Source organism: Sphaerodactylus townsendi, linkage group LG15, assembly GCF_021028975.2.
Source record: "Sphaerodactylus townsendi isolate TG3544 linkage group LG15, MPM_Stown_v2.3, whole genome shotgun sequence".
Taxonomy (NCBI): Eukaryota; Metazoa; Chordata; class Lepidosauria; order Squamata; family Sphaerodactylidae; genus Sphaerodactylus; species Sphaerodactylus townsendi.
The window spans coordinates 35,226,059-35,251,956 of NC_059439.1; the positions used below are offsets into that span (position 1 = coordinate 35,226,059).

Here is a 25,898-nt window from a genome sequence, read left to right on the forward strand (position 1 = left end):
GGGGGGGGGGGTGGGGGGGGGGGGGGGTGGGGGGGGGGGGGGGTGGGGGGGGGGGGGGGTGGGGGGGGGGGGGGGTGGGGGGGGGGGGGGGTGGGGGGGGGGGGGGGTGGGGGGGGGGGGGGGTGGGGGGGGGGGGGGGTGGGGGGGGGGGGGGGTGGGGGGGGGGGGGGGTGGGGGGGGGGGGGGGTGGGGGGGGGGGGGGGTGGGGGGGGGGGGGGGTGGGGGGGGGGGGGGGTGGGGGGGGGGGGGGGTGGGGGGGGGGGGGGGTGGGGGGGGGGGGGGGTGGGGGGGGGGGGGGGTGGGGGGGGGGGGGGGTGGGGGGGGGGGGGGGTGGGGGGGGGGGGGGGTGGGGGGGGGGGGGGGTGGGGGGGGGGGGGGGTGGGGGGGGGGGGGGGTGGGGGGGGGGGGGGGTGGGGGGGGGGGGGGGTGGGGGGGGGGGGGGGTGGGGGGGGGGGGGGGTGGGGGGGGGGGGGGGTGGGGGGGGGGGGGGGTGGGGGGGGGGGGGGGTGGGGGGGGGGGGGGGTGGGGGGGGGGGGGGGTGGGGGGGGGGGGGGGTGGGGGGGGGGGGGGGTGGGGGGGGGGGGGGGTGGGGGGGGGGGGGGGTGGGGGGGGGGGGGGGTGGGGGGGGGGGGGGGTGGGGGGGGGGGGGGGTGGGGGGGGGGGGGGGTGGGGGGGGGGGGGGGTGGGGGGGGGGGGGGGTGGGGGGGGGGGGGGGTGGGGGGGGGGGGGGGTGGGGGGGGGGGGGGGTGGGGGGGGGGGGGGGTGGGGGGGGGGGGGGGTGGGGGGGGGGGGGGGTGGGGGGGGGGGGGGGTGGGGGGGGGGGGGGGTGGGGGGGGGGGGGGGTGGGGGGGGGGGGGGGTGGGGGGGGGGGGGGGTGGGGGGGGGGGGGGGTGGGGGGGGGGGGGGGTGGGGGGGGGGGGGGGTGGGGGGGGGGGGGGGTGGGGGGGGGGGGGGGTGGGGGGGGGGGGGGGTGGGGGGGGGGGGGGGTGGGGGGGGGGGGGGGTGGGGGGGGGGGGGGGTGGGGGGGGGGGGGGGTGGGGGGGGGGGGGGGTGGGGGGGGGGGGGGGTGGGGGGGGGGGGGGGTGGGGGGGGGGGGGGGTGGGGGGGGGGGGGGGTGGGGGGGGGGGGGGGTGGGGGGGGGGGGGGGTGGGGGGGGGGGGGGGTGGGGGGGGGGGGGGGTGGGGGGGGGGGGGGGTGGGGGGGGGGGGGGGTGGGGGGGGGGGGGGGTGGGGGGGGGGGGGGGTGGGGGGGGGGGGGGGTGGGGGGGGGGGGGGGTGGGGGGGGGGGGGGGTGGGGGGGGGGGGGGGTGGGGGGGGGGGGGGGTGGGGGGGGGGGGGGGTGGGGGGGGGGGGGGGTGGGGGGGGGGGGGGGTGGGGGGGGGGGGGGGTGGGGGGGGGGGGGGGTGGGGGGGGGGGGGGGTGGGGGGGGGGGGGGGTGGGGGGGGGGGGGGGTGGGGGGGGGGGGGGGTGGGGGGGGGGGGGGGTGGGGGGGGGGGGGGGTGGGGGGGGGGGGGGGTGGGGGGGGGGGGGGGTGGGGGGGGGGGGGGGTGGGGGGGGGGGGGGGTGGGGGGGGGGGGGGGTGGGGGGGGGGGGGGGTGGGGGGGGGGGGGGGTGGGGGGGGGGGGGGGTGGGGGGGGGGGGGGGTGGGGGGGGGGGGGGGTGGGGGGGGGGGGGGGTGGGGGGGGGGGGGGGTGGGGGGGGGGGGGGGTGGGGGGGGGGGGGGGTGGGGGGGGGGGGGGGTGGGGGGGGGGGGGGGTGGGGGGGGGGGGGGGTGGGGGGGGGGGGGGGTGGGGGGGGGGGGGGGTGGGGGGGGGGGGGGGTGGGGGGGGGGGGGGGTGGGGGGGGGGGGGGGTGGGGGGGGGGGGGGGTGGGGGGGGGGGGGGGTGGGGGGGGGGGGGGGTGGGGGGGGGGGGGGGTGGGGGGGGGGGGGGGTGGGGGGGGGGGGGGGTGGGGGGGGGGGGGGGTGGGGGGGGGGGGGGGTGGGGGGGGGGGGGGGTGGGGGGGGGGGGGGGTGGGGGGGGGGGGGGGTGGGGGGGGGGGGGGGTGGGGGGGGGGGGGGGTGGGGGGGGGGGGGGGTGGGGGGGGGGGGGGGTGGGGGGGGGGGGGGGTGGGGGGGGGGGGGGGTGGGGGGGGGGGGGGGTGGGGGGGGGGGGGGGTGGGGGGGGGGGGGGGTGGGGGGGGGGGGGGGTGGGGGGGGGGGGGGGTGGGGGGGGGGGGGGGTGGGGGGGGGGGGGGGTGGGGGGGGGGGGGGGTGGGGGGGGGGGGGGGTGGGGGGGGGGGGGGGTGGGGGGGGGGGGGGGTGGGGGGGGGGGGGGGTGGGGGGGGGGGGGGGTGGGGGGGGGGGGGGGTGGGGGGGGGGGGGGGTGGGGGGGGGGGGGGGTGGGGGGGGGGGGGGGTGGGGGGGGGGGGGGGTGGGGGGGGGGGGGGGTGGGGGGGGGGGGGGGTGGGGGGGGGGGGGGGTGGGGGGGGGGGGGGGTGGGGGGGGGGGGGGGTGGGGGGGGGGGGGGGTGGGGGGGGGGGGGGGTGGGGGGGGGGGGGGGTGGGGGGGGGGGGGGGTGGGGGGGGGGGGGGGTGGGGGGGGGGGGGGGTGGGGGGGGGGGGGGGTGGGGGGGGGGGGGGGTGGGGGGGGGGGGGGGTGGGGGGGGGGGGGGGTGGGGGGGGGGGGGGGTGGGGGGGGGGGGGGGTGGGGGGGGGGGGGGGTGGGGGGGGGGGGGGGTGGGGGGGGGGGGGGGTGGGGGGGGGGGGGGGTGGGGGGGGGGGGGGGTGGGGGGGGGGGGGGGTGGGGGGGGGGGGGGGTGGGGGGGGGGGGGGGTGGGGGGGGGGGGGGGTGGGGGGGGGGGGGGGTGGGGGGGGGGGGGGGTGGGGGGGGGGGGGGGTGGGGGGGGGGGGGGGTGGGGGGGGGGGGGGGTGGGGGGGGGGGGGGGTGGGGGGGGGGGGGGGTGGGGGGGGGGGGGGGTGGGGGGGGGGGGGGGTGGGGGGGGGGGGGGGTGGGGGGGGGGGGGGGTGGGGGGGGGGGGGGGTGGGGGGGGGGGGGGGTGGGGGGGGGGGGGGGTGGGGGGGGGGGGGGGTGGGGGGGGGGGGGGGTGGGGGGGGGGGGGGGTGGGGGGGGGGGGGGGTGGGGGGGGGGGGGGGTGGGGGGGGGGGGGGGTGGGGGGGGGGGGGGGTGGGGGGGGGGGGGGGTGGGGGGGGGGGGGGGTGGGGGGGGGGGGGGGTGGGGGGGGGGGGGGGTGGGGGGGGGGGGGGGTGGGGGGGGGGGGGGGTGGGGGGGGGGGGGGGTGGGGGGGGGGGGGGGTGGGGGGGGGGGGGGGTGGGGGGGGGGGGGGGTGGGGGGGGGGGGGGGTGGGGGGGGGGGGGGGTGGGGGGGGGGGGGGGTGGGGGGGGGGGGGGGTGGGGGGGGGGGGGGGTGGGGGGGGGGGGGGGTGGGGGGGGGGGGGGGTGGGGGGGGGGGGGGGTGGGGGGGGGGGGGGGTGGGGGGGGGGGGGGGTGGGGGGGGGGGGGGGTGGGGGGGGGGGGGGGTGGGGGGGGGGGGGGGTGGGGGGGGGGGGGGGTGGGGGGGGGGGGGGGTGGGGGGGGGGGGGGGTGGGGGGGGGGGGGGGTGGGGGGGGGGGGGGGTGGGGGGGGGGGGGGGTGGGGGGGGGGGGGGGTGGGGGGGGGGGGGGGTGGGGGGGGGGGGGGGTGGGGGGGGGGGGGGGTGGGGGGGGGGGGGGGTGGGGGGGGGGGGGGGTGGGGGGGGGGGGGGGTGGGGGGGGGGGGGGGTGGGGGGGGGGGGGGGTGGGGGGGGGGGGGGGTGGGGGGGGGGGGGGGTGGGGGGGGGGGGGGGTGGGGGGGGGGGGGGGTGGGGGGGGGGGGGGGTGGGGGGGGGGGGGGGTGGGGGGGGGGGGGGGTGGGGGGGGGGGGGGGTGGGGGGGGGGGGGGGTGGGGGGGGGGGGGGGTGGGGGGGGGGGGGGGTGGGGGGGGGGGGGGGTGGGGGGGGGGGGGGGTGGGGGGGGGGGGGGGTGGGGGGGGGGGGGGGTGGGGGGGGGGGGGGGTGGGGGGGGGGGGGGGTGGGGGGGGGGGGGGGTGGGGGGGGGGGGGGGTGGGGGGGGGGGGGGGTGGGGGGGGGGGGGGGTGGGGGGGGGGGGGGGTGGGGGGGGGGGGGGGTGGGGGGGGGGGGGGGTGGGGGGGGGGGGGGGTGGGGGGGGGGGGGGGTGGGGGGGGGGGGGGGTGGGGGGGGGGGGGGGTGGGGGGGGGGGGGGGTGGGGGGGGGGGGGGGTGGGGGGGGGGGGGGGTGGGGGGGGGGGGGGGTGGGGGGGGGGGGGGGTGGGGGGGGGGGGGGGTGGGGGGGGGGGGGGGTGGGGGGGGGGGGGGGTGGGGGGGGGGGGGGGTGGGGGGGGGGGGGGGTGGGGGGGGGGGGGGGTGGGGGGGGGGGGGGGTGGGGGGGGGGGGGGGTGGGGGGGGGGGGGGGTGGGGGGGGGGGGGGGTGGGGGGGGGGGGGGGTGGGGGGGGGGGGGGGTGGGGGGGGGGGGGGGTGGGGGGGGGGGGGGGTGGGGGGGGGGGGGGGTGGGGGGGGGGGGGGGTGGGGGGGGGGGGGGGTGGGGGGGGGGGGGGGTGGGGGGGGGGGGGGGTGGGGGGGGGGGGGGGTGGGGGGGGGGGGGGGTGGGGGGGGGGGGGGGTGGGGGGGGGGGGGGGTGGGGGGGGGGGGGGGTGGGGGGGGGGGGGGGTGGGGGGGGGGGGGGGTGGGGGGGGGGGGGGGTGGGGGGGGGGGGGGGTGGGGGGGGGGGGGGGTGGGGGGGGGGGGGGGTGGGGGGGGGGGGGGGTGGGGGGGGGGGGGGGTGGGGGGGGGGGGGGGTGGGGGGGGGGGGGGGTGGGGGGGGGGGGGGGTGGGGGGGGGGGGGGGTGGGGGGGGGGGGGGGTGGGGGGGGGGGGGGGTGGGGGGGGGGGGGGGTGGGGGGGGGGGGGGGTGGGGGGGGGGGGGGGTGGGGGGGGGGGGGGGTGGGGGGGGGGGGGGGTGGGGGGGGGGGGGGGTGGGGGGGGGGGGGGGTGGGGGGGGGGGGGGGTGGGGGGGGGGGGGGGTGGGGGGGGGGGGGGGTGGGGGGGGGGGGGGGTGGGGGGGGGGGGGGGTGGGGGGGGGGGGGGGTGGGGGGGGGGGGGGGTGGGGGGGGGGGGGGGTGGGGGGGGGGGGGGGTGGGGGGGGGGGGGGGTGGGGGGGGGGGGGGGTGGGGGGGGGGGGGGGTGGGGGGGGGGGGGGGTGGGGGGGGGGGGGGGTGGGGGGGGGGGGGGGTGGGGGGGGGGGGGGGTGGGGGGGGGGGGGGGTGGGGGGGGGGGGGGGTGGGGGGGGGGGGGGGTGGGGGGGGGGGGGGGTGGGGGGGGGGGGGGGTGGGGGGGGGGGGGGGTGGGGGGGGGGGGGGGTGGGGGGGGGGGGGGGTGGGGGGGGGGGGGGGTGGGGGGGGGGGGGGGTGGGGGGGGGGGGGGGTGGGGGGGGGGGGGGGTGGGGGGGGGGGGGGGTGGGGGGGGGGGGGGGTGGGGGGGGGGGGGGGTGGGGGGGGGGGGGGGTGGGGGGGGGGGGGGGTGGGGGGGGGGGGGGGTGGGGGGGGGGGGGGGTGGGGGGGGGGGGGGGTGGGGGGGGGGGGGGGTGGGGGGGGGGGGGGGTGGGGGGGGGGGGGGGTGGGGGGGGGGGGGGGTGGGGGGGGGGGGGGGTGGGGGGGGGGGGGGGTGGGGGGGGGGGGGGGTGGGGGGGGGGGGGGGTGGGGGGGGGGGGGGGTGGGGGGGGGGGGGGGTGGGGGGGGGGGGGGGTGGGGGGGGGGGGGGGTGGGGGGGGGGGGGGGTGGGGGGGGGGGGGGGTGGGGGGGGGGGGGGGTGGGGGGGGGGGGGGGTGGGGGGGGGGGGGGGTGGGGGGGGGGGGGGGTGGGGGGGGGGGGGGGTGGGGGGGGGGGGGGGTGGGGGGGGGGGGGGGTGGGGGGGGGGGGGGGTGGGGGGGGGGGGGGGTGGGGGGGGGGGGGGGTGGGGGGGGGGGGGGGTGGGGGGGGGGGGGGGTGGGGGGGGGGGGGGGTGGGGGGGGGGGGGGGTGGGGGGGGGGGGGGGTGGGGGGGGGGGGGGGTGGGGGGGGGGGGGGGTGGGGGGGGGGGGGGGTGGGGGGGGGGGGGGGTGGGGGGGGGGGGGGGTGGGGGGGGGGGGGGGTGGGGGGGGGGGGGGGTGGGGGGGGGGGGGGGTGGGGGGGGGGGGGGGTGGGGGGGGGGGGGGGTGGGGGGGGGGGGGGGTGGGGGGGGGGGGGGGTGGGGGGGGGGGGGGGTGGGGGGGGGGGGGGGTGGGGGGGGGGGGGGGTGGGGGGGGGGGGGGGTGGGGGGGGGGGGGGGTGGGGGGGGGGGGGGGTGGGGGGGGGGGGGGGTGGGGGGGGGGGGGGGTGGGGGGGGGGGGGGGTGGGGGGGGGGGGGGGTGGGGGGGGGGGGGGGTGGGGGGGGGGGGGGGTGGGGGGGGGGGGGGGTGGGGGGGGGGGGGGGTGGGGGGGGGGGGGGGTGGGGGGGGGGGGGGGTGGGGGGGGGGGGGGGTGGGGGGGGGGGGGGGTGGGGGGGGGGGGGGGTGGGGGGGGGGGGGGGTGGGGGGGGGGGGGGGTGGGGGGGGGGGGGGGTGGGGGGGGGGGGGGGTGGGGGGGGGGGGGGGTGGGGGGGGGGGGGGGTGGGGGGGGGGGGGGGTGGGGGGGGGGGGGGGTGGGGGGGGGGGGGGGTGGGGGGGGGGGGGGGTGGGGGGGGGGGGGGGTGGGGGGGGGGGGGGGTGGGGGGGGGGGGGGGTGGGGGGGGGGGGGGGTGGGGGGGGGGGGGGGTGGGGGGGGGGGGGGGTGGGGGGGGGGGGGGGTGGGGGGGGGGGGGGGTGGGGGGGGGGGGGGGTGGGGGGGGGGGGGGGTGGGGGGGGGGGGGGGTGGGGGGGGGGGGGGGTGGGGGGGGGGGGGGGTGGGGGGGGGGGGGGGTGGGGGGGGGGGGGGGTGGGGGGGGGGGGGGGTGGGGGGGGGGGGGGGTGGGGGGGGGGGGGGGTGGGGGGGGGGGGGGGTGGGGGGGGGGGGGGGTGGGGGGGGGGGGGGGTGGGGGGGGGGGGGGGTGGGGGGGGGGGGGGGTGGGGGGGGGGGGGGGTGGGGGGGGGGGGGGGTGGGGGGGGGGGGGGGTGGGGGGGGGGGGGGGTGGGGGGGGGGGGGGGTGGGGGGGGGGGGGGGTGGGGGGGGGGGGGGGTGGGGGGGGGGGGGGGTGGGGGGGGGGGGGGGTGGGGGGGGGGGGGGGTGGGGGGGGGGGGGGGTGGGGGGGGGGGGGGGTGGGGGGGGGGGGGGGTGGGGGGGGGGGGGGGTGGGGGGGGGGGGGGGTGGGGGGGGGGGGGGGTGGGGGGGGGGGGGGGTGGGGGGGGGGGGGGGTGGGGGGGGGGGGGGGTGGGGGGGGGGGGGGGTGGGGGGGGGGGGGGGTGGGGGGGGGGGGGGGTGGGGGGGGGGGGGGGTGGGGGGGGGGGGGGGTGGGGGGGGGGGGGGGTGGGGGGGGGGGGGGGTGGGGGGGGGGGGGGGTGGGGGGGGGGGGGGGTGGGGGGGGGGGGGGGTGGGGGGGGGGGGGGGTGGGGGGGGGGGGGGGTGGGGGGGGGGGGGGGTGGGGGGGGGGGGGGGTGGGGGGGGGGGGGGGTGGGGGGGGGGGGGGGTGGGGGGGGGGGGGGGTGGGGGGGGGGGGGGGTGGGGGGGGGGGGGGGTGGGGGGGGGGGGGGGTGGGGGGGGGGGGGGGTGGGGGGGGGGGGGGGTGGGGGGGGGGGGGGGTGGGGGGGGGGGGGGGTGGGGGGGGGGGGGGGTGGGGGGGGGGGGGGGTGGGGGGGGGGGGGGGTGGGGGGGGGGGGGGGTGGGGGGGGGGGGGGGTGGGGGGGGGGGGGGGTGGGGGGGGGGGGGGGTGGGGGGGGGGGGGGGTGGGGGGGGGGGGGGGTGGGGGGGGGGGGGGGTGGGGGGGGGGGGGGGTGGGGGGGGGGGGGGGTGGGGGGGGGGGGGGGTGGGGGGGGGGGGGGGTGGGGGGGGGGGGGGGTGGGGGGGGGGGGGGGTGGGGGGGGGGGGGGGTGGGGGGGGGGGGGGGTGGGGGGGGGGGGGGGTGGGGGGGGGGGGGGGTGGGGGGGGGGGGGGGTGGGGGGGGGGGGGGGTGGGGGGGGGGGGGGGTGGGGGGGGGGGGGGGTGGGGGGGGGGGGGGGTGGGGGGGGGGGGGGGTGGGGGGGGGGGGGGGTGGGGGGGGGGGGGGGTGGGGGGGGGGGGGGGTGGGGGGGGGGGGGGGTGGGGGGGGGGGGGGGTGGGGGGGGGGGGGGGTGGGGGGGGGGGGGGGTGGGGGGGGGGGGGGGTGGGGGGGGGGGGGGGTGGGGGGGGGGGGGGGTGGGGGGGGGGGGGGGTGGGGGGGGGGGGGGGTGGGGGGGGGGGGGGGTGGGGGGGGGGGGGGGTGGGGGGGGGGGGGGGTGGGGGGGGGGGGGGGTGGGGGGGGGGGGGGGTGGGGGGGGGGGGGGGTGGGGGGGGGGGGGGGTGGGGGGGGGGGGGGGTGGGGGGGGGGGGGGGTGGGGGGGGGGGGGGGTGGGGGGGGGGGGGGGTGGGGGGGGGGGGGGGTGGGGGGGGGGGGGGGTGGGGGGGGGGGGGGGTGGGGGGGGGGGGGGGTGGGGGGGGGGGGGGGTGGGGGGGGGGGGGGGTGGGGGGGGGGGGGGGTGGGGGGGGGGGGGGGTGGGGGGGGGGGGGGGTGGGGGGGGGGGGGGGTGGGGGGGGGGGGGGGTGGGGGGGGGGGGGGGTGGGGGGGGGGGGGGGTGGGGGGGGGGGGGGGTGGGGGGGGGGGGGGGTGGGGGGGGGGGGGGGTGGGGGGGGGGGGGGGTGGGGGGGGGGGGGGGTGGGGGGGGGGGGGGGTGGGGGGGGGGGGGGGTGGGGGGGGGGGGGGGTGGGGGGGGGGGGGGGTGGGGGGGGGGGGGGGTGGGGGGGGGGGGGGGTGGGGGGGGGGGGGGGTGGGGGGGGGGGGGGGTGGGGGGGGGGGGGGGTGGGGGGGGGGGGGGGTGGGGGGGGGGGGGGGTGGGGGGGGGGGGGGGTGGGGGGGGGGGGGGGTGGGGGGGGGGGGGGGTGGGGGGGGGGGGGGGTGGGGGGGGGGGGGGGTGGGGGGGGGGGGGGGTGGGGGGGGGGGGGGGTGGGGGGGGGGGGGGGTGGGGGGGGGGGGGGGTGGGGGGGGGGGGGGGTGGGGGGGGGGGGGGGTGGGGGGGGGGGGGGGTGGGGGGGGGGGGGGGTGGGGGGGGGGGGGGGTGGGGGGGGGGGGGGGTGGGGGGGGGGGGGGGTGGGGGGGGGGGGGGGTGGGGGGGGGGGGGGGTGGGGGGGGGGGGGGGTGGGGGGGGGGGGGGGTGGGGGGGGGGGGGGGTGGGGGGGGGGGGGGGTGGGGGGGGGGGGGGGTGGGGGGGGGGGGGGGTGGGGGGGGGGGGGGGTGGGGGGGGGGGGGGGTGGGGGGGGGGGGGGGTGGGGGGGGGGGGGGGTGGGGGGGGGGGGGGGTGGGGGGGGGGGGGGGTGGGGGGGGGGGGGGGTGGGGGGGGGGGGGGGTGGGGGGGGGGGGGGGTGGGGGGGGGGGGGGGTGGGGGGGGGGGGGGGTGGGGGGGGGGGGGGGTGGGGGGGGGGGGGGGTGGGGGGGGGGGGGGGTGGGGGGGGGGGGGGGTGGGGGGGGGGGGGGGTGGGGGGGGGGGGGGGTGGGGGGGGGGGGGGGTGGGGGGGGGGGGGGGTGGGGGGGGGGGGGGGTGGGGGGGGGGGGGGGTGGGGGGGGGGGGGGGTGGGGGGGGGGGGGGGTGGGGGGGGGGGGGGGTGGGGGGGGGGGGGGGTGGGGGGGGGGGGGGGTGGGGGGGGGGGGGGGTGGGGGGGGGGGGGGGTGGGGGGGGGGGGGGGTGGGGGGGGGGGGGGGTGGGGGGGGGGGGGGGTGGGGGGGGGGGGGGGTGGGGGGGGGGGGGGGTGGGGGGGGGGGGGGGTGGGGGGGGGGGGGGGTGGGGGGGGGGGGGGGTGGGGGGGGGGGGGGGTGGGGGGGGGGGGGGGTGGGGGGGGGGGGGGGTGGGGGGGGGGGGGGGTGGGGGGGGGGGGGGGTGGGGGGGGGGGGGGGTGGGGGGGGGGGGGGGTGGGGGGGGGGGGGGGTGGGGGGGGGGGGGGGTGGGGGGGGGGGGGGGTGGGGGGGGGGGGGGGTGGGGGGGGGGGGGGGTGGGGGGGGGGGGGGGTGGGGGGGGGGGGGGGTGGGGGGGGGGGGGGGTGGGGGGGGGGGGGGGTGGGGGGGGGGGGGGGTGGGGGGGGGGGGGGGTGGGGGGGGGGGGGGGTGGGGGGGGGGGGGGGTGGGGGGGGGGGGGGGTGGGGGGGGGGGGGGGTGGGGGGGGGGGGGGGTGGGGGGGGGGGGGGGTGGGGGGGGGGGGGGGTGGGGGGGGGGGGGGGTGGGGGGGGGGGGGGGTGGGGGGGGGGGGGGGTGGGGGGGGGGGGGGGTGGGGGGGGGGGGGGGTGGGGGGGGGGGGGGGTGGGGGGGGGGGGGGGTGGGGGGGGGGGGGGGTGGGGGGGGGGGGGGGTGGGGGGGGGGGGGGGTGGGGGGGGGGGGGGGTGGGGGGGGGGGGGGGTGGGGGGGGGGGGGGGTGGGGGGGGGGGGGGGTGGGGGGGGGGGGGGGTGGGGGGGGGGGGGGGTGGGGGGGGGGGGGGGTGGGGGGGGGGGGGGGTGGGGGGGGGGGGGGGTGGGGGGGGGGGGGGGTGGGGGGGGGGGGGGGTGGGGGGGGGGGGGGGTGGGGGGGGGGGGGGGTGGGGGGGGGGGGGGGTGGGGGGGGGGGGGGGTGGGGGGGGGGGGGGGTGGGGGGGGGGGGGGGTGGGGGGGGGGGGGGGTGGGGGGGGGGGGGGGTGGGGGGGGGGGGGGGTGGGGGGGGGGGGGGGTGGGGGGGGGGGGGGGTGGGGGGGGGGGGGGGTGGGGGGGGGGGGGGGTGGGGGGGGGGGGGGGTGGGGGGGGGGGGGGGTGGGGGGGGGGGGGGGTGGGGGGGGGGGGGGGTGGGGGGGGGGGGGGGTGGGGGGGGGGGGGGGTGGGGGGGGGGGGGGGTGGGGGGGGGGGGGGGTGGGGGGGGGGGGGGGTGGGGGGGGGGGGGGGTGGGGGGGGGGGGGGGTGGGGGGGGGGGGGGGTGGGGGGGGGGGGGGGTGGGGGGGGGGGGGGGTGGGGGGGGGGGGGGGTGGGGGGGGGGGGGGGTGGGGGGGGGGGGGGGTGGGGGGGGGGGGGGGTGGGGGGGGGGGGGGGTGGGGGGGGGGGGGGGTGGGGGGGGGGGGGGGTGGGGGGGGGGGGGGGTGGGGGGGGGGGGGGGTGGGGGGGGGGGGGGGTGGGGGGGGGGGGGGGTGGGGGGGGGGGGGGGTGGGGGGGGGGGGGGGTGGGGGGGGGGGGGGGTGGGGGGGGGGGGGGGTGGGGGGGGGGGGGGGTGGGGGGGGGGGGGGGTGGGGGGGGGGGGGGGTGGGGGGGGGGGGGGGTGGGGGGGGGGGGGGGTGGGGGGGGGGGGGGGTGGGGGGGGGGGGGGGTGGGGGGGGGGGGGGGTGGGGGGGGGGGGGGGTGGGGGGGGGGGGGGGTGGGGGGGGGGGGGGGTGGGGGGGGGGGGGGGTGGGGGGGGGGGGGGGTGGGGGGGGGGGGGGGTGGGGGGGGGGGGGGGTGGGGGGGGGGGGGGGTGGGGGGGGGGGGGGGTGGGGGGGGGGGGGGGTGGGGGGGGGGGGGGGTGGGGGGGGGGGGGGGTGGGGGGGGGGGGGGGTGGGGGGGGGGGGGGGTGGGGGGGGGGGGGGGTGGGGGGGGGGGGGGGTGGGGGGGGGGGGGGGTGGGGGGGGGGGGGGGTGGGGGGGGGGGGGGGTGGGGGGGGGGGGGGGTGGGGGGGGGGGGGGGTGGGGGGGGGGGGGGGTGGGGGGGGGGGGGGGTGGGGGGGGGGGGGGGTGGGGGGGGGGGGGGGTGGGGGGGGGGGGGGGTGGGGGGGGGGGGGGGTGGGGGGGGGGGGGGGTGGGGGGGGGGGGGGGTGGGGGGGGGGGGGGGTGGGGGGGGGGGGGGGTGGGGGGGGGGGGGGGTGGGGGGGGGGGGGGGTGGGGGGGGGGGGGGGTGGGGGGGGGGGGGGGTGGGGGGGGGGGGGGGTGGGGGGGGGGGGGGGTGGGGGGGGGGGGGGGTGGGGGGGGGGGGGGGTGGGGGGGGGGGGGGGTGGGGGGGGGGGGGGGTGGGGGGGGGGGGGGGTGGGGGGGGGGGGGGGTGGGGGGGGGGGGGGGTGGGGGGGGGGGGGGGTGGGGGGGGGGGGGGGTGGGGGGGGGGGGGGGTGGGGGGGGGGGGGGGTGGGGGGGGGGGGGGGTGGGGGGGGGGGGGGGTGGGGGGGGGGGGGGGTGGGGGGGGGGGGGGGTGGGGGGGGGGGGGGGTGGGGGGGGGGGGGGGTGGGGGGGGGGGGGGGTGGGGGGGGGGGGGGGTGGGGGGGGGGGGGGGTGGGGGGGGGGGGGGGTGGGGGGGGGGGGGGGTGGGGGGGGGGGGGGGTGGGGGGGGGGGGGGGTGGGGGGGGGGGGGGGTGGGGGGGGGGGGGGGTGGGGGGGGGGGGGGGTGGGGGGGGGGGGGGGTGGGGGGGGGGGGGGGTGGGGGGGGGGGGGGGTGGGGGGGGGGGGGGGTGGGGGGGGGGGGGGGTGGGGGGGGGGGGGGGTGGGGGGGGGGGGGGGTGGGGGGGGGGGGGGGTGGGGGGGGGGGGGGGTGGGGGGGGGGGGGGGTGGGGGGGGGGGGGGGTGGGGGGGGGGGGGGGTGGGGGGGGGGGGGGGTGGGGGGGGGGGGGGGTGGGGGGGGGGGGGGGTGGGGGGGGGGGGGGGTGGGGGGGGGGGGGGGTGGGGGGGGGGGGGGGTGGGGGGGGGGGGGGGTGGGGGGGGGGGGGGGTGGGGGGGGGGGGGGGTGGGGGGGGGGGGGGGTGGGGGGGGGGGGGGGTGGGGGGGGGGGGGGGTGGGGGGGGGGGGGGGTGGGGGGGGGGGGGGGTGGGGGGGGGGGGGGGTGGGGGGGGGGGGGGGTGGGGGGGGGGGGGGGTGGGGGGGGGGGGGGGTGGGGGGGGGGGGGGGTGGGGGGGGGGGGGGGTGGGGGGGGGGGGGGGTGGGGGGGGGGGGGGGTGGGGGGGGGGGGGGGTGGGGGGGGGGGGGGGTGGGGGGGGGGGGGGGTGGGGGGGGGGGGGGGTGGGGGGGGGGGGGGGTGGGGGGGGGGGGGGGTGGGGGGGGGGGGGGGTGGGGGGGGGGGGGGGTGGGGGGGGGGGGGGGTGGGGGGGGGGGGGGGTGGGGGGGGGGGGGGGTGGGGGGGGGGGGGGGTGGGGGGGGGGGGGGGTGGGGGGGGGGGGGGGTGGGGGGGGGGGGGGGTGGGGGGGGGGGGGGGTGGGGGGGGGGGGGGGTGGGGGGGGGGGGGGGTGGGGGGGGGGGGGGGTGGGGGGGGGGGGGGGTGGGGGGGGGGGGGGGTGGGGGGGGGGGGGGGTGGGGGGGGGGGGGGGTGGGGGGGGGGGGGGGTGGGGGGGGGGGGGGGTGGGGGGGGGGGGGGGTGGGGGGGGGGGGGGGTGGGGGGGGGGGGGGGTGGGGGGGGGGGGGGGTGGGGGGGGGGGGGGGTGGGGGGGGGGGGGGGTGGGGGGGGGGGGGGGTGGGGGGGGGGGGGGGTGGGGGGGGGGGGGGGTGGGGGGGGGGGGGGGTGGGGGGGGGGGGGGGTGGGGGGGGGGGGGGGTGGGGGGGGGGGGGGGTGGGGGGGGGGGGGGGTGGGGGGGGGGGGGGGTGGGGGGGGGGGGGGGTGGGGGGGGGGGGGGGTGGGGGGGGGGGGGGGTGGGGGGGGGGGGGGGTGGGGGGGGGGGGGGGTGGGGGGGGGGGGGGGTGGGGGGGGGGGGGGGTGGGGGGGGGGGGGGGTGGGGGGGGGGGGGGGTGGGGGGGGGGGGGGGTGGGGGGGGGGGGGGGTGGGGGGGGGGGGGGGTGGGGGGGGGGGGGGGTGGGGGGGGGGGGGGGTGGGGGGGGGGGGGGGTGGGGGGGGGGGGGGGTGGGGGGGGGGGGGGGTGGGGGGGGGGGGGGGTGGGGGGGGGGGGGGGTGGGGGGGGGGGGGGGTGGGGGGGGGGGGGGGTGGGGGGGGGGGGGGGTGGGGGGGGGGGGGGGTGGGGGGGGGGGGGGGTGGGGGGGGGGGGGGGTGGGGGGGGGGGGGGGTGGGGGGGGGGGGGGGTGGGGGGGGGGGGGGGTGGGGGGGGGGGGGGGTGGGGGGGGGGGGGGGTGGGGGGGGGGGGGGGTGGGGGGGGGGGGGGGTGGGGGGGGGGGGGGGTGGGGGGGGGGGGGGGTGGGGGGGGGGGGGGGTGGGGGGGGGGGGGGGTGGGGGGGGGGGGGGGTGGGGGGGGGGGGGGGTGGGGGGGGGGGGGGGTGGGGGGGGGGGGGGGTGGGGGGGGGGGGGGGTGGGGGGGGGGGGGGGTGGGGGGGGGGGGGGGTGGGGGGGGGGGGGGGTGGGGGGGGGGGGGGGTGGGGGGGGGGGGGGGTGGGGGGGGGGGGGGGTGGGGGGGGGGGGGGGTGGGGGGGGGGGGGGGTGGGGGGGGGGGGGGGTGGGGGGGGGGGGGGGTGGGGGGGGGGGGGGGTGGGGGGGGGGGGGGGTGGGGGGGGGGGGGGGTGGGGGGGGGGGGGGGTGGGGGGGGGGGGGGGTGGGGGGGGGGGGGGGTGGGGGGGGGGGGGGGTGGGGGGGGGGGGGGGTGGGGGGGGGGGGGGGTGGGGGGGGGGGGGGGTGGGGGGGGGGGGGGGTGGGGGGGGGGGGGGGTGGGGGGGGGGGGGGGTGGGGGGGGGGGGGGGTGGGGGGGGGGGGGGGTGGGGGGGGGGGGGGGTGGGGGGGGGGGGGGGTGGGGGGGGGGGGGGGTGGGGGGGGGGGGGGGTGGGGGGGGGGGGGGGTGGGGGGGGGGGGGGGTGGGGGGGGGGGGGGGTGGGGGGGGGGGGGGGTGGGGGGGGGGGGGGGTGGGGGGGGGGGGGGGTGGGGGGGGGGGGGGGTGGGGGGGGGGGGGGGTGGGGGGGGGGGGGGGTGGGGGGGGGGGGGGGTGGGGGGGGGGGGGGGTGGGGGGGGGGGGGGGTGGGGGGGGGGGGGGGTGGGGGGGGGGGGGGGTGGGGGGGGGGGGGGGTGGGGGGGGGGGGGGGTGGGGGGGGGGGGGGGTGGGGGGGGGGGGGGGTGGGGGGGGGGGGGGGTGGGGGGGGGGGGGGGTGGGGGGGGGGGGGGGTGGGGGGGGGGGGGGGTGGGGGGGGGGGGGGGTGGGGGGGGGGGGGGGTGGGGGGGGGGGGGGGTGGGGGGGGGGGGGGGTGGGGGGGGGGGGGGGTGGGGGGGGGGGGGGGTGGGGGGGGGGGGGGGTGGGGGGGGGGGGGGGTGGGGGGGGGGGGGGGTGGGGGGGGGGGGGGGTGGGGGGGGGGGGGGGTGGGGGGGGGGGGGGGTGGGGGGGGGGGGGGGTGGGGGGGGGGGGGGGTGGGGGGGGGGGGGGGTGGGGGGGGGGGGGGGTGGGGGGGGGGGGGGGTGGGGGGGGGGGGGGGTGGGGGGGGGGGGGGGTGGGGGGGGGGGGGGGTGGGGGGGGGGGGGGGTGGGGGGGGGGGGGGGTGGGGGGGGGGGGGGGTGGGGGGGGGGGGGGGTGGGGGGGGGGGGGGGTGGGGGGGGGGGGGGGTGGGGGGGGGGGGGGGTGGGGGGGGGGGGGGGTGGGGGGGGGGGGGGGTGGGGGGGGGGGGGGGTGGGGGGGGGGGGGGGTGGGGGGGGGGGGGGGTGGGGGGGGGGGGGGGTGGGGGGGGGGGGGGGTGGGGGGGGGGGGGGGTGGGGGGGGGGGGGGGTGGGGGGGGGGGGGGGTGGGGGGGGGGGGGGGTGGGGGGGGGGGGGGGTGGGGGGGGGGGGGGGTGGGGGGGGGGGGGGGTGGGGGGGGGGGGGGGTGGGGGGGGGGGGGGGTGGGGGGGGGGGGGGGTGGGGGGGGGGGGGGGTGGGGGGGGGGGGGGGTGGGGGGGGGGGGGGGTGGGGGGGGGGGGGGGTGGGGGGGGGGGGGGGTGGGGGGGGGGGGGGGTGGGGGGGGGGGGGGGTGGGGGGGGGGGGGGGTGGGGGGGGGGGGGGGTGGGGGGGGGGGGGGGTGGGGGGGGGGGGGGGTGGGGGGGGGGGGGGGTGGGGGGGGGGGGGGGTGGGGGGGGGGGGGGGTGGGGGGGGGGGGGGGTGGGGGGGGGGGGGGGTGGGGGGGGGGGGGGGTGGGGGGGGGGGGGGGTGGGGGGGGGGGGGGGTGGGGGGGGGGGGGGGTGGGGGGGGGGGGGGGTGGGGGGGGGGGGGGGTGGGGGGGGGGGGGGGTGGGGGGGGGGGGGGGTGGGGGGGGGGGGGGGTGGGGGGGGGGGGGGGTGGGGGGGGGGGGGGGTGGGGGGGGGGGGGGGTGGGGGGGGGGGGGGGTGGGGGGGGGGGGGGGTGGGGGGGGGGGGGGGTGGGGGGGGGGGGGGGTGGGGGGGGGGGGGGGTGGGGGGGGGGGGGGGTGGGGGGGGGGGGGGGTGGGGGGGGGGGGGGGTGGGGGGGGGGGGGGGTGGGGGGGGGGGGGGGTGGGGGGGGGGGGGGGTGGGGGGGGGGGGGGGTGGGGGGGGGGGGGGGTGGGGGGGGGGGGGGGTGGGGGGGGGGGGGGGTGGGGGGGGGGGGGGGTGGGGGGGGGGGGGGGTGGGGGGGGGGGGGGGTGGGGGGGGGGGGGGGTGGGGGGGGGGGGGGGTGGGGGGGGGGGGGGGTGGGGGGGGGGGGGGGTGGGGGGGGGGGGGGGTGGGGGGGGGGGGGGGTGGGGGGGGGGGGGGGTGGGGGGGGGGGGGGGTGGGGGGGGGGGGGGGTGGGGGGGGGGGGGGGTGGGGGGGGGGGGGGGTGGGGGGGGGGGGGGGTGGGGGGGGGGGGGGGTGGGGGGGGGGGGGGGTGGGGGGGGGGGGGGGTGGGGGGGGGGGGGGGTGGGGGGGGGGGGGGGTGGGGGGGGGGGGGGGTGGGGGGGGGGGGGGGTGGGGGGGGGGGGGGGTGGGGGGGGGGGGGGGTGGGGGGGGGGGGGGGTGGGGGGGGGGGGGGGTGGGGGGGGGGGGGGGTGGGGGGGGGGGGGGGTGGGGGGGGGGGGGGGTGGGGGGGGGGGGGGGTGGGGGGGGGGGGGGGTGGGGGGGGGGGGGGGTGGGGGGGGGGGGGGGTGGGGGGGGGGGGGGGTGGGGGGGGGGGGGGGTGGGGGGGGGGGGGGGTGGGGGGGGGGGGGGGTGGGGGGGGGGGGGGGTGGGGGGGGGGGGGGGTGGGGGGGGGGGGGGGTGGGGGGGGGGGGGGGTGGGGGGGGGGGGGGGTGGGGGGGGGGGGGGGTGGGGGGGGGGGGGGGTGGGGGGGGGGGGGGGTGGGGGGGGGGGGGGGTGGGGGGGGGGGGGGGTGGGGGGGGGGGGGGGTGGGGGGGGGGGGGGGTGGGGGGGGGGGGGGGTGGGGGGGGGGGGGGGTGGGGGGGGGGGGGGGTGGGGGGGGGGGGGGGTGGGGGGGGGGGGGGGTGGGGGGGGGGGGGGGTGGGGGGGGGGGGGGGTGGGGGGGGGGGGGGGTGGGGGGGGGGGGGGGTGGGGGGGGGGGGGGGTGGGGGGGGGGGGGGGTGGGGGGGGGGGGGGGTGGGGGGGGGGGGGGGTGGGGGGGGGGGGGGGTGGGGGGGGGGGGGGGTGGGGGGGGGGGGGGGTGGGGGGGGGGGGGGGTGGGGGGGGGGGGGGGTGGGGGGGGGGGGGGGTGGGGGGGGGGGGGGGTGGGGGGGGGGGGGGGTGGGGGGGGGGGGGGGTGGGGGGGGGGGGGGGTGGGGGGGGGGGGGGGTGGGGGGGGGGGGGGGTGGGGGGGGGGGGGGGTGGGGGGGGGGGGGGGTGGGGGGGGGGGGGGGTGGGGGGGGGGGGGGGTGGGGGGGGGGGGGGGTGGGGGGGGGGGGGGGTGGGGGGGGGGGGGGGTGGGGGGGGGGGGGGGTGGGGGGGGGGGGGGGTGGGGGGGGGGGGGGGTGGGGGGGGGGGGGGGTGGGGGGGGGGGGGGGTGGGGGGGGGGGGGGGTGGGGGGGGGGGGGGGTGGGGGGGGGGGGGGGTGGGGGGGGGGGGGGGTGGGGGGGGGGGGGGGTGGGGGGGGGGGGGGGTGGGGGGGGGGGGGGGTGGGGGGGGGGGGGGGTGGGGGGGGGGGGGGGTGGGGGGGGGGGGGGGTGGGGGGGGGGGGGGGTGGGGGGGGGGGGGGGTGGGGGGGGGGGGGGGTGGGGGGGGGGGGGGGTGGGGGGGGGGGGGGGTGGGGGGGGGGGGGGGTGGGGGGGGGGGGGGGTGGGGGGGGGGGGGGGTGGGGGGGGGGGGGGGTGGGGGGGGGGGGGGGTGGGGGGGGGGGGGGGTGGGGGGGGGGGGGGGTGGGGGGGGGGGGGGGTGGGGGGGGGGGGGGGTGGGGGGGGGGGGGGGTGGGGGGGGGGGGGGGTGGGGGGGGGGGGGGGTGGGGGGGGGGGGGGGTGGGGGGGGGGGGGGGTGGGGGGGGGGGGGGGTGGGGGGGGGGGGGGGTGGGGGGGGGGGGGGGTGGGGGGGGGGGGGGGTGGGGGGGGGGGGGGGTGGGGGGGGGGGGGGGTGGGGGGGGGGGGGGGTGGGGGGGGGGGGGGGTGGGGGGGGGGGGGGGTGGGGGGGGGGGGGGGTGGGGGGGGGGGGGGGTGGGGGGGGGGGGGGGTGGGGGGGGGGGGGGGTGGGGGGGGGGGGGGGTGGGGGGGGGGGGGGGTGGGGGGGGGGGGGGGTGGGGGGGGGGGGGGGTGGGGGGGGGGGGGGGTGGGGGGGGGGGGGGGTGGGGGGGGGGGGGGGTGGGGGGGGGGGGGGGTGGGGGGGGGGGGGGGTGGGGGGGGGGGGGGGTGGGGGGGGGGGGGGGTGGGGGGGGGGGGGGGTGGGGGGGGGGGGGGGTGGGGGGGGGGGGGGGTGGGGGGGGGGGGGGGTGGGGGGGGGGGGGGGTGGGGGGGGGGGGGGGTGGGGGGGGGGGGGGGTGGGGGGGGGGGGGGGTGGGGGGGGGGGGGGGTGGGGGGGGGGGGGGGTGGGGGGGGGGGGGGGTGGGGGGGGGGGGGGGTGGGGGGGGGGGGGGGTGGGGGGGGGGGGGGGTGGGGGGGGGGGGGGGTGGGGGGGGGGGGGGGTGGGGGGGGGGGGGGGTGGGGGGGGGGGGGGGTGGGGGGGGGGGGGGGTGGGGGGGGGGGGGGGTGGGGGGGGGGGGGGGTGGGGGGGGGGGGGGGTGGGGGGGGGGGGGGGTGGGGGGGGGGGGGGGTGGGGGGGGGGGGGGGTGGGGGGGGGGGGGGGTGGGGGGGGGGGGGGGTGGGGGGGGGGGGGGGTGGGGGGGGGGGGGGGTGGGGGGGGGGGGGGGTGGGGGGGGGGGGGGGGGGGGGGGGGGGGGGGTGGGGGGGGGGGGGGGTGGGGGGGGGGGGGGGCGGGGGGGGGGGGGGGGGGGGGGGGGGAGGGGGGGGGGGGGGGGGGGGGGGGGGGGGGGGGGGCCGGGGGGGGGGGGGGGGGGGGGGCAGGGGGGGAGGGGGGGGGGGGGGGGGGAGGGCGGGGGGGGGTGGGGGGGGGGGTGGGTGTGTGAGGGGGGGGGGGGGTGGGGGTACAGGCTAATCTGAATTCCCCAGATAAGCCTCCACAGCTCAGGCGGCAGAGCGGGGAATCAAACCTGGTTCCTCCAGATTAGATACACGAGCTCTTAACCTCCTACGCCACTGCTGCTCCTAATGGGGTGTCTCTATCCATCCAACAGTGTTTACAGTTGTTTCCAATGGTAGATTACACTGAGTTGCAAGTGGGTACAGTAACCAACCCCTTGCTATATAACCGCTCAGGAAAAATGCAGGGCAAAAGCTTAAAAAAATGTTGAAGCAGAAGGACGAACATCTGTTGCAAAATTTAAATTTTAAAAATGACGCTATGCGGGGCAATAACCGCTGGAACCCTCCTGCATGTAAAAGGTCCATTTACAGACAAAATATATTTTATTCACTGTTTGCTATCAAAATCTGTCCAAAACTTTTGCACAGACGGGAAACTTAAAAAAAAAAAAAGCTCTCCGCATATGTATCCCCAAGCCCTCTGGTGACTTAATTACTGAGAGATGCGTACATCTTCAAAGATCTCCGTTCTTTCAGTGTCTTACATGATGTCACGCCAACCACCTGTGCTGAGAACCCCTACGGCTATTTATGAGAGAGAAAGGCATGTTCAAGCGAAGACCCAGAATTACACTTGCTGAATGAAGGTCTCAAGGAGAAAGTATCAAGAAGAGCCAAGGAGCCGTCCTGAAGGTGTTTGTGTCGTCTGCCCCTTCCTTGACGATGTCAGGTAATTACACTACTTTTCCAAGGGCGGGATGGGAATTGCTAGAGATTTCTCAATCTTTATATTTAAGGTGTTCACAGCTTCCATTGTGGGCCCCACAGTGGTTATCTCCAAAATCCTTCTCATAAAGCAGTGATGGCGAACCTATGGCACGGGTGCCAGAGGTGGCACTCAGAGCCCTCTCTGTGGGCACGTGCAAACAGAAGCTCATCATAGGGGAATTGCCCCCCCCCCCACATCTAGGCTGGCCTGGGCCACTGGGCTCGATTATTAGCATTAAACCTAAGACCTAGTTTTGGGGAAGCAGTGTAGGTAACCCTGTTAAGCGCTGTGAAACCCCACTGATTTTCATCCAAAGAACTAAAGCACGATCCTTTACCTGGGAATAAGCTCGGTTGCTGGCAATGGGGCTTGCTTCTGAGTAAACCCTCCTAGGGTCATGATTCACCCGTTGGAAGAGTTGCACAGTTGCTTCAAAGCAAAGCCAGCAACTACCACCAAGCTTACTCCCGAGTAATGCACGCCTTGGAGCCAACTGTTTTTTCTAAACTGAAACCTCAGTATTCAGGTTAAATTGCTGTGTTGGCACTTTGCGATGAATAAGTGGGTTTTGGTTTGCAATTTGGGCATTCGGTCTCGAAAAGGTTCGCCATCACTGTCATAAAGAATGGTTCATCTATAGAAATGGCAAGATGTTGCTAATGTAGTGACATGTTAATAGATATTTGTGTCTAAGGATGGTACAGAAGAAGAATTTTATGGGGTGATATCTTCAGTGGCGGGATTCAGCCGGTTCGCACCACTTCGGCAGAACCGGTTGTTAAAATGGTGCTTGTAAACAACCGGTTGTTAAATTATTTGAATCCCACCACCGCAACCGGTTGTTAAATTATTTGAATCCCAACACTGGATATATTCCTCTGCTTTTGAAATGTGCTTGGGCTAGAACTCTGGTCAACCACCAAGGAAATGGAATGTATGTATGAGGTGGGATGTACATCAAACGTAGGTTATCTACGTAAGTGTAGCATGCATTATTGTTATTGTTGCTTTTATCATTATTTATTAATTATTGACTAATGTATATAGCCTGCCAATGTTCATTGTGCTCTACAGTATAGAAGGTCTATGCCCTGAATAGGTTAGTCTAAAAATCTGACATAAGAACATAAGAACATAAGAAAGAGCCTGCTGGATCAGACCAGAGTCCATCTAGTCCAGCACTCTGCTACTCACAGTGGCCCACCAGGTGCCTTTGGGAGCTCCCATGCAGGATGGGAAAGCAATGGCCTTCTGCTGCTGCTGCTGCTTCCAAGCACCTGGTCTGCTAAGGCATTTGCCATCTCAGATCATGGAGGATCAAGGTTGGTAGCCATAGATCGACTTCTCCTCCACAAATCTGCCCAAGCCCCTTTTAAAGCTACATAAGCAGGAGATGAAAATATGGATAACTGGAATAAGGCTATGCATTCATTTCAGCTACAGGGAATATATTTGGTAAGATAAAGACTAAGATAAATAGTCTTGTAAACAGACTATTATTATTTTTTTGTCTCTGTTTAGGTCTACTGCATGGACTTTAGCCTGACGCTGTCTTAATGGATGGGCTGAATCACACCCAGGTGACTCATTTTGTGTTCTTGGGTCTGACGAAGAACCACAGGCTCGAGCTGACTTTGTTTGTCATCTTCTGCATTATGTATCTGCTCATCCTAGCAGGCAACCTGCTCATCATGGTCACGGTGGCTTCCGACCGCCGCCTCCACACCCCCATGTACTTCTTCTTGGGCAACCTCTCCTTCATCGACATCTGCCACTCCTCGGTCACGGCCCCCAAGATGCTCTCGGATTTCCTGTCCCTCCAGAAGACCATCTCCTTCAACGGCTGCATGGCCCAGCTCTTCTTCCTCCACCTCTGCGCCTGCGCGGAGATCTTCCTCCTCACCGTCATGGCCTACGATCGCTACGTAGCGATCTGCCACCCGCTACAATACATGTCGCATATGAGTCTGAAGGTTTGCGCCTGGCTGGTGGGCGCCCTCTGGGTGGGGGCGACGGTCCACTCGGTGGTGCAGACGGTCCTCACGATTCAGCTCCCGTATTGCGGGCCGAACGTTATAGACAGTTTTTTCTGTGACGTTCCTCCAGTCATCAAGTTGGCCTGCACTGATACGTACTTGACAGGGGTTCTCATCGTGTCCAACAGTGGCTTGATTTCGCTGGCCTGTTTCTTGGCCTTACTGGTTTCCTATATAATAATCCTGGTGTCACTAAGAGGCCGGACCGCCGAGGGGCGACGCAAGGCTCTCTCCACCTGTGCAGCACACTTGCTTGTCATGGCTCTGTTTCTAGGGCCGTGTATCTTTCTCTACACCCGCCCTGCCGGCAGCTTATCAGCGGATAAAGTGGTGGCAGTTTTCTACACGGTGGTGACTCCCGTGCTAAACCCAATGATTTACACTCTGAGGAATGCAGAGGTGAAGAATTCCATGAAGAAGCTGAGAGACCGGATGGTCTTTTCCTTGGGGGTGTAAACAGAAGTATTTTTCATACAGGACTCAGGCCCCGTCCACACATGCAGAATAAATCACTTTCAATCCACTTTCAATGCACTTTGAAGCTGGATTTTACTGTGCGGAAGAGCAAAATCCACCTGCAAATAATTGTGAAAGTGGATTGGAAGTGCATTATTCTGCATGTGCGGAAGGGGCCGGGCATATGGTGAGAAGGAATCTAACCCAGGAGGGACATCAACGCAGTGTGTTCCAATACTGAAAGATTGTACCTACTACAAGGTGAGAATTTGGCTTTCAGAGACACTAGGCCAACTCTGAAGGTGTGTTTATTGGAAGCAATAGCAACAACAAACTTTTCATTTCAAAAGACAACAGAACAAAATAAAACCAACAAAATCCTATAACATTGTACTTCGTGTAGAAGCAGAAGTCTTTACAAAGTAAGTTAATAAAGCTGTCTGACTAGACAGGTAGCAACCCAAAAAATGGGTTGTTTTGGTCAAGCCACCAAAACTATGGTCCTCTCTCCTCAGGAAGATTCATCTTTCTCCTTTTATCAGTATCTTCCACAAGTGGATGAAGGCTTTTTCATATACTTGGTATGCCCCCAATAACAGTTACTGCCCCTTCCCCCTGGTTCTTGTGTGGTTTTTGTTTTGATTGAATTATGTTATCATTTTAAAGCATTTTTATCATTTTAAACATTTTAAACATTTTTATCATTTTAAACAGTGTTTTTGATTGTATTGTTGAAGGCTTTCGCGGCTGGATTCAACTGGTTGTGGTGGGTTTTCTGGGCTGTGTGGCCGTGGTCTGGTAGATCTTGTTCCTAATGTTTCACCTGCATCTGTGGCTGGCATCTTCAGAGGTATATCACAGCGAGAAGTCTGTTACACTCTGTGTCTAGCGAGAAGGGATTAGACACAGTGTGTAACAGACTTCCCTCTGTGATACACCTCTGAAGATGCCTGCCACAGATGCAGGTGAAACATTAGGAACAAGATCTACCAGACTACGGCCACACAGCCCGGAAAACCCACCACAGCCAGTGTTTTCCATTGTTCAAATGTTTGCATGTTTTACGTTCACTGCCTTGGGGACCCTGATCGGGTGGAAAGGTGGCACAATCATGCTTTAAAATAATAAATAAAAAGGTATTCCATCACAGTGTGGAACATATGATCACAGAAGATGTGTGGAATATATTTTCACCGTTTTGAAGACAAAGATTGACAGTAAAAGTATAGTGGAAATCCACATGCGGAAGCAAAAATCCTGAGCAAAGGATCTGATGTTCAGATTCCAACACAAGGGCTTCAGAGGCAGCGAGGGGAAGTGAAATCTCTTGCACATCTTCCAGCACAGTGTAGAGTTAAGAGAAACAGACTCTAATCTGGAGAACCGGGTTCGATTCCCCACTCCTCCACATGAGCAGCGGAGTTTAGTCTGGTGGATTTGTTTCCCCACTTCTTCACATGAAGCCTGCTGGTTGACTTTGGGCTAGTCACAGTTCTCTTTGAACTCTCTCAGTCCCCACCTACCTTGCTTTATTTTTTGTTTTATTCAATTTATTATTCCACTGCTCTCTCCAGTCAAAGGCTGGATTCCGAACGGCTGACACACATATTTAAATGTAAAACAATATAATATACAACTCAACAACAATAACAGAGGCAAACAATTCCAAATATGAAAATGGGAACTGAAAAGTTAAGGATGCTGACTAAGGCTCATTCCGCACATGCAGAATAATGCACTTTCAAACTGCTTTCAGTGCTCTTTGAAGCTGTGCGGAATAGCAAAATCCACTTGCAAACAGTTGTGAAAGTGGTTTGAAAATGCATTATTTTGCGTGTGCGGAAAGGGCCTAACAAAATCCCATTCCTTTCTGACCCAACTTTATGTGAAGATGTAGCTAGTTTCTCGCAAGCAGCAATAGAATTTCCTTGTGGTGTTAACCTGTTGGACTTTTGAGTATGGTTCCCATATTTTTAAGTGATCCCAGGATGGATTTGATGGGTTTGTTTTCTCCCCCCCCCCTCTTTTAATAATATTGTATTTTGGAGTTGTATAACTTAATTTTAAACGATGTAACCCTATCTTTTGTGATCTGTGTGCTGTTAATACTTACGTGATGCCAATAAAGGCTACGGAATGGAATGGATGCTAACGATTTAAATGTATAACAATAGCAATTTAAATTTCGATGAGCGCTGCTACACATTGTACCATGTGGTTATCAGTGAATGTGCGCCGTCCCTATCATGTGGTCTTGAAGAAATGGACAGCGCCTCACCCCCACACAATTAGAAAAGGATGGAAATTGGCTGTGGGAGCTAACCCCCCCCTTCCCAATTCAATCCAAACCCAGCAACGTGGCTTTAAAAGATACACGAGCTCTTCACCTCCTACGCCACTGCTGCTCCTTTGTTTAGTCGTGTAGGAAATTTAATAAATCAAAGGAAAGAACCAAGTTGATTTCTCTCCCCTTCCCTAACCAAGCGAATTTATTTTTCTTCTTGACGCTTTCCAGACGGCTGAGTGAACAGAGTTTCCGGTGCTCTTCTTCTTCTCCGTTCAATTAAAAACCGAGAGATTCCTGGCAAGGTTTCACCATCCCACCGGCTCTTTGACAGAACTTTTAACAGGGGCTGGAGGGAATTGAGTCAAGTAAAGTGGAAATGTCGACGGTTCGCTGAGGAGCTCCACTATGAAGAAGGGTGGGCAGGGATGCCAAGCTCCAAGGGAACTCTGGAGCTGTCCCACTCTTACGGCTGATGTCCAGACAAGTGTATTCAGTTTCCCTGGAAAAAATGGCTGCTTTGGAGAGGGATGCTATGGCATCGTACCATGATGAGGTACCTCCTCTCCTCTCCTCTCCTCTCCTCTCCTCTCCTCTCCCCTCCTCTCCCCTCCTCTCCTCTCCTCTCCTCTCCTCTCCTCTCCTCTCCTCTCCTCTCCTCTCCTCTCCCCTCCCCTCCTCTCCCCTCCCCTCCCCAAACCCCAATCTCCCCAGGATCCAACTACAAATCTCCAGGAATTTCTCAACCCAGAGTTGGGAACCATCACACTCTTCTAAGGTCCTGGAAGCCAACTGTAACTTTGCATAGCTTGGCCCTGTCAATCATACTC

General features: G+C 81.8%; 1 protein-coding gene across 1 annotated transcript; it reads left to right on the top strand.

Annotated features, from left to right (window-relative positions):
• The first annotated feature begins 21,845 nt into the window (after window positions 1-21,845).
• On the top strand, window positions 21,846-23,412 carry LOC125445040 (olfactory receptor 1509-like). Its single transcript, XM_048517860.1, has one exon. It carries the CDS (start codon window positions 21,849-21,851, stop codon window positions 22,782-22,784), a length of 936 nt encoding a protein of 311 aa, XP_048373817.1. The 5' UTR covers window positions 21,846-21,848; the 3' UTR covers window positions 22,785-23,412.
• Window positions 23,413-25,898: the final 2,486 nt, after the last annotated feature.

What these genes read in the sequence shown, in the direction of transcription:
- LOC125445040 (XM_048517860.1), top strand. Translation starts at nt 21,849, where the DNA reads ATGGATGGGCTGAATCACACCCAGGTGACTCATTTTGTGTTCTTGGGT.